Source organism: Pelodiscus sinensis, chromosome 26, assembly GCF_049634645.1.
Source record: "Pelodiscus sinensis isolate JC-2024 chromosome 26, ASM4963464v1, whole genome shotgun sequence".
Classification (NCBI taxonomy): domain Eukaryota; kingdom Metazoa; phylum Chordata; order Testudines; family Trionychidae; genus Pelodiscus; species Pelodiscus sinensis.
In genome coordinates this window covers 6,463,631-6,469,630 of record NC_134736.1, presented here as the reverse complement: position 1 = coordinate 6,469,630, position 6,000 = coordinate 6,463,631, and the positions used below count along the sequence as shown (strand labels likewise).

General features: G+C 41.9%; 1 protein-coding gene across 1 annotated transcript in view; it reads right to left on the bottom strand.

The window, feature by feature from the left end:
• Positions 1-466: 466 nt before the first annotated feature.
• The window catches only part of LOC142820447 (uncharacterized), a 32,202-nt gene continuing 26,668 nt past the window's right edge, over positions 467-6,000 (bottom strand). Inside the window, exons 21-23 of the mRNA XM_075909268.1 lie at positions 3,736-3,933; positions 2,101-2,210; positions 467-1,607 (exon numbers count right to left, since the gene is read on the bottom strand). Of these exons, the coding sequence (XP_075765383.1) occupies positions 1,370-1,607; positions 2,101-2,210; positions 3,736-3,933 (546 nt within the window). The 3' untranslated portion in view covers positions 467-1,369. The remainder of the gene's footprint in view (positions 1,608-2,100; positions 2,211-3,735; positions 3,934-6,000) is intronic.

Sequence of the window (6,000 nt, the reverse complement as noted above, 5' to 3'; positions counted from 1 at the left end):
CGTGCAAAGCATTGATTGACTTGGAGCCTGACTCTCAGTTAGGCTTAAAAAGAATATGTGGTCATGCAATTGTTTCTGGAACAAAGTTATTTTTGATTAATAGGCTCCATATGATCCCCCCACAAAAGGTAGGGAAACACCAACATTTTTGGTATAATTTGGGCAGTATTTCCATTTAAAAGCCTTCATAAAGAACCTGCAGCATCAGTATATTAACAGTGCGTTAGGAAACTATGCAATACATTAACAATTTAAGTCTGGAAAATGACTTGCAGTAGTGCTGGGAATATAGAAGCAATGCTTGCCAGGCACTTCTGCAGTTCACCTCAAAGACTGGACACCTGCCACTTCAGTTCTGATATATGTTTAATTTTTGTTTTCAAAATCTTTTGTTTGTCTTTTCAGAAATGAATGCAACTTATAAATCAGTTTAGTTTGATCTAGGAACAGTAATTTATTACAGGTACCTATTTTAATAGGACAGCACACTCAAATCATCCACTTAAGAATATATAAAAAACTGGATACAGTCATGTCAGAAGTTTGATGGTATTAGAGCAGATACATTCAGTGATTCACAACCATTGCAACAGAATTAATTAACGTCATTCCAAGTCACATACAAAATATCATTCTTCTGTGTCACTGATCTCCTCTATGATGCTATCTGCTCCTTTTCCTTCAGATTCTTGTTTCTACCACACCTGTGTAAATTAGGGGCTGATCCTGCAAGGAGTGGAGGGCACTCAGGCCCAGAAAAGCTTAAATATATTTGAGGATCAAGTCCTTGGCTCCCACTGAAGTGTGAGTCAGAGGCACTCAGCATCATCCAGGTTTAGAATTTCTATGGGACAGGAAACTGTTTTCTTGTAAGTTTAAGGGCTATGGATAAATGAGACACTGTTATCCAATGTTTGTAGTTGTTAGTGCTATACAGTTTAGTGTTATATTAGACATACTAATTAGTGTACATTTATTAAGCACCATAGGGCAGAACTGATGGGAGTTCAATTTCAAAACCCCATCCGTGTTCCTTTTCAAAGTTGACAGTCAACTGAGTTTGACATACTTATGGTGCAATAACAATCCCCAAGATATCGTGACTACTTAATTACTACATAATGTTAAGGGATACTTCAGAAGAAATCATGGAGCCAATTAGCCTTAAGTTCTGTCACTTTTTGAGATGGCATCCATGCTTTTAAATATGATTTAATAATGAGTGAGTTTGAAAAACAATGCACCTGTCTTGGAATAAACATCTCTCTGTCTTTTTTTTTTTTTTTTTTTTGCTTAGTATAAAGACTGAAGGTGAGCAGACAGTCAAGCTAAAAGCAAGTTACCCATTTTTTCTTTGCTGTTCTTAATATTACTTAAACACCTCTCTGCGTTTGGCTATTTTCCCTTCTAAAATTTCCATTTGCTTTACCAAACAGTCTTTCTCCAACCCAATTAACTCAAGACGATCAAAGAGCAAATCTTCACCAGCAGCGTTTTTTAAAAAACGGTGTTCTTCCTCCACAACTTTCACCAGCTCCTCAGTTAATGTATCCAACTTATCTTCCATTTCTGAAAGGCTGCAATAAGAGCTGCTTTCCTCTTCTGAGCTGAAGAAAAAGAATCAGACAGTAGAAAATACCACAGCTAGAGCAATCCTTCTGCTTCTGTGACGAGAGTGGGGTTGAGGGCTATTTGGCAGAAACTTAATCTAGCTAAGAGAGAGAGAGTGGTGACAGGATGGAGAGAAGCAAAGGAAAAGACTGACAAGTACTATATCAGCACTGAATTGACTCTCTCACTCCCAGAGGAAGAGAGCACAGCCACTGCTTGTAACATGGGCTTGGCATTCAGGGTCCAAAACTGCTGCCACAAGTTCAGGGCTAAACCATGAAATCAATGGAGTTACACCAGCAGAGTCCTTGGCCTGCTATTCTTTATGCATCTCATTATGCCTGAGACTCTCAGACTAAGATCAGCTCCATATCCTATGGCGAGGACAGTATGGAATCACAGGGTCATGGATTAGGGCTTCTTTGTACCAGCACACTGAGCTTATTTACATGTCGCTTATTAAAAACTTTTTAAAAAAATCATTCCCACCCTGTCCTCGCAGCAAAGTTGTTCGCTCTCCAGTCAGCTGAGGTATGGGTGAAACACTCTTTCTCCAGCAGGTCCTCCAGATTTGTATAGAGTAAGAGCTTCCTGTTCCTCTGTATGCACCAGACAATAGGAATACAAAACGAGGACACATGTCAGAACTGGTTTTAAATGCCCTTATGGACTCTGTGTTCAGAATTTATCTTCAAATACATCACTTTTTACACTGCCCGGAGGTAGTGCATGAGGCCGAAGCATTCCTCCCCACTCAAAACATTTTCAAACAAAATATCAGCTTCTGAGAACTTTTGAATCAGAATTGATGCAGAAATAAAGGATCCTCTCTTCCATAATCCTGCTATGCATCTAAGTCTAATGAAACATGAATCATTCTAGTCAGTCCCTGCACATGTGTCCGTTCAGAATGCAACATTCTGTTAAAATGCCAAGTAAGCAGAGGAATAGAATTACCATTCCATTAAAAATATCCCTGGGCCAGCACCTTAGCTGGCGTAAGTCAGCATAGCTCCCAGTGACTGCAACTGACCATCTGAGGATCTAGTCCACAGCTTGTTTTAATAAGAACCTATAACCATGTCAGAGAAAATGTTATTGTAGCTGTCATTTATGCTGGCAGCGAACTGGATAGAAAGAGGCCTTTATATTGTCTTGTCTTTGAGCAAATATTCTTAATGCGGGTCAGCAAAGGTTATTTGACATGGAAAAACAGAAGGAAGCTGCAGGAGTTGGAAGCTTCATATAATGTACAGTGTGTTCAATGTTCAGTGGCGTGACCTGAATGCTAGGATGTCACACTCTCTCTTTAAGCACTGATGTGGCACAGATTTACCAGCCTTTGGGACACTGTTGCTTGCTTTAGTTCTGAAATATAGGTGATGATAGCTTTAAATAATCCCACAGTACAGAGTCCACTGCTGTTGACTCTAACCTGCAGGATGCCCTCTTAGCAGGCCCAGCACTGACCAGGACACTGAGGCTACATCTACACTGCAGGTTTTTTGCAGAAGAGGATATGCAAATGGAGCACTCATTTGCATATCTTGCACGCTCATTTGATATCTTCTTCCGATCCTTTTTGTGGAAGAGGTTTTGCAATTAAAAAGCCCCATATAGATGGAGCCATTTGTCAGAAAAAAACCCTTTTGCGCAAGATCCTGTAAACCTCAATTTTTGAGGAATAAGGGATCTTGCGCAAAAGGGTTTTTTTCCTGACAAATGGCCCTGTTTACATGGGGCTTTTTAATGGCAAAACCTCTTCTGCAAAAAGGATCAGAAGAAGATATGCAAATGAGCACACAAGATCTGCAAATGAGTGTACAATTTGCATATCGTCTTCTGCAAAAGAACCACTGTGTAGACGTGATTGTACTGAATATGTACAGCATTGGGGGTGAAATTCACCTTCATGCAGAACCAGAATTGTGCACCACTAAAGTCCTGCCTGAGAGCTTAAACAGTGCTTAGAGCCGGTAGTGGTCTTCTGCACAAGGCTGATCTTATTGAGAAATGATGTGGGAAATGTGAGTTTAAGACCTGATTCAGAATTCTAGTTTGTGAAGCAGTAAGAAAGTTGGAGATGTTCTGAAACATACCAGGATTCATGGCCTTTCTAATTACCTCCTCCGATGCCTCCATTTCACTGGAAGATGTCACTTTAGCATCAAAAAGCTGAGAGATGAGGTTTAATTTCTCCTCGCAGAATGGTTCTCCCTTCAGCAGAATCTCACTTACGTTCACAGAGGATTTATTGTTCTGCAGAACTGCTGACATCCGTAGTCTAAGGGAGAACATTTCACTGAGACAGGCCTTTAGAGCCTAGAGATGGAGATAAATTATTTTTAAAACCCTCAATGCATATATACAAGAAACATTTAAAGGTAACATTCATACAAGTAATAATAAGGAGAAGGAAGAGAGAAGGAAAAGTAGACAGGCAATGGGTAGAACAATAGCTTTTTTGCTCTGGAAAGCTAGATTCACATTGTAAAAGAAATGAGTTTATTTGCTTCAAGTTAGTCCTTTGAGACAATGTGTGTAGATCTCAAATGAAACACACAAGGTGGGCTAATGTGGCACTTTTAGCAGTCTTCAGGAGACACACATGACTTGAATATCAAGTAAGGCATGAGCAGAACCAGCAGAGTCGCATGTGAACTATTTGTATAATCCTGGGATCTGGGTAACGCTGCTGGTCCTTCCTTTGCCTGAGCACCAAAGACAGCCGTCTACAGGCAGTCCTTTGGGGAATCGCATCACTGTTTGTGTGCCCAAGGAGGTACCTGTGTGGATAACAGGTATCTCTAAGATCCAATGGCTGGAAATTAAAGCTAGATAAATTCAGACTGAAAATAAGGCTACATTTTCAACAGTGAGAGTAATTAACCATTGGAACTATTACCAAGGATTGTGGTGGATTCTATGTCACTGCCAATTTTTACATCAAGATCAGGCTGTTTAAACAAACAGGTGTGTTCTAGCTCAAACAAGAATTATTTTGGAGAAGTCCAATGGCATGTATTATTGCAGTGGCTCCTTTGGAGATCTAGACAGTGGTTACATTTTCTGGGACAGGAGTGACAATAAGCAGGTCTTATTTTGTAGTGATATTCAGTGAATATATTTTCCCAAACAGCTCGGGCTCCCATGCCCCGAGCAGTAGACTGCAAGAAATATATTTGTCTCTAACTCTGCCACCCAGTCAGGGTTTGTCTACACTACAGCACTAATTCGAACTAATTTAATTTGAATTAGTTAATTCGAATGAGTGCATCTAGACCTAAAAACTAATTCGAATTAGCATTTTGCTAATTTGAAATAGCATGTCCACATTGAGTGCACCCTGAACTGAAGTTAAGGCTGGCTGGAACCAGTGCCAGCAGGGCATCAGGTTAGGATTTAGAGTGTGGAGCTGCTGCCTCAGGCTAGCTGAGGGCTGTGCTTAAAGGGACCCGCCCCCCGCCCCGGACAGATAGTTCTCAGGGTTCCCCGCTTGCTTGTCTATCTCGCTGAGGGAAAGCAAAGCAGTCCTGTCTTGGAGTGCCCTGAGTGCCCTCACGCGGCACATCACAGCACTCGGCCATCAGACAGGCTGCACTTGCCACAGGCTGCCATCGGGGGGGTCAATCGGGGGCTGTCGGGATCCAGGAGGCCCTGCAGGAGAGCTTCCATCCCGAGGAGCCTGGAGAGCCATCCCAGTCCTCCCCGTCAGGGGCTCATGCCCCATTCCTTCCTCACCTCCTTCCACTTAACCCTCCCTAGCCCCCCTTCCTGATGTAAAAAATAAAGAACACGTGTGTTCAAAAATAGAAACTCTTTATTTAACAAAACTGGGGGGAGGGGAGGGGATTAACCTCTGGGGAGACTGGGAAAAGGAGGTGGAAGAGGGGAAGAGAGAGGGTGGGAGAGGGAAGGGGGAAACCAGGGGAAAAGGGAGCTGGAAGCGGGAAGCCAGGGGAAGAAGGAGGAGAGGAAGTATAAAACTATGGTACGCCATATCTTCAGTACTGTGTACAGATGTGGTCTCCTCACCTCAAAAAAGATATTTTGGCCTTGGAAAGGGTTCAGAAAAGAGCAACTAAAATGATCAGGGGTTTGGAACAGGTCCCATATGAAGAAAGGCTAAAGAGACTGGGACTTTTTAGCTTAGAAAAGAGGAGAGTGAGGGGGGGATATGATAGAGGTATATAAAAACACGAGTGGTGTGGAGAGGGTGAATAAAGAAAAGTTCTTCATTAGTTCCCATAATATAAGGACTAGAGGACACCAAATGAAATTAATGGGCAGCAGGTTTAAAACTAATAAGCGAAAGTTCTTCACACAGCACATAGTCAACCTGTAGAACTCCTTGCCACAGGAGGCTGTGAAGGCTAGAGCTATAACAGA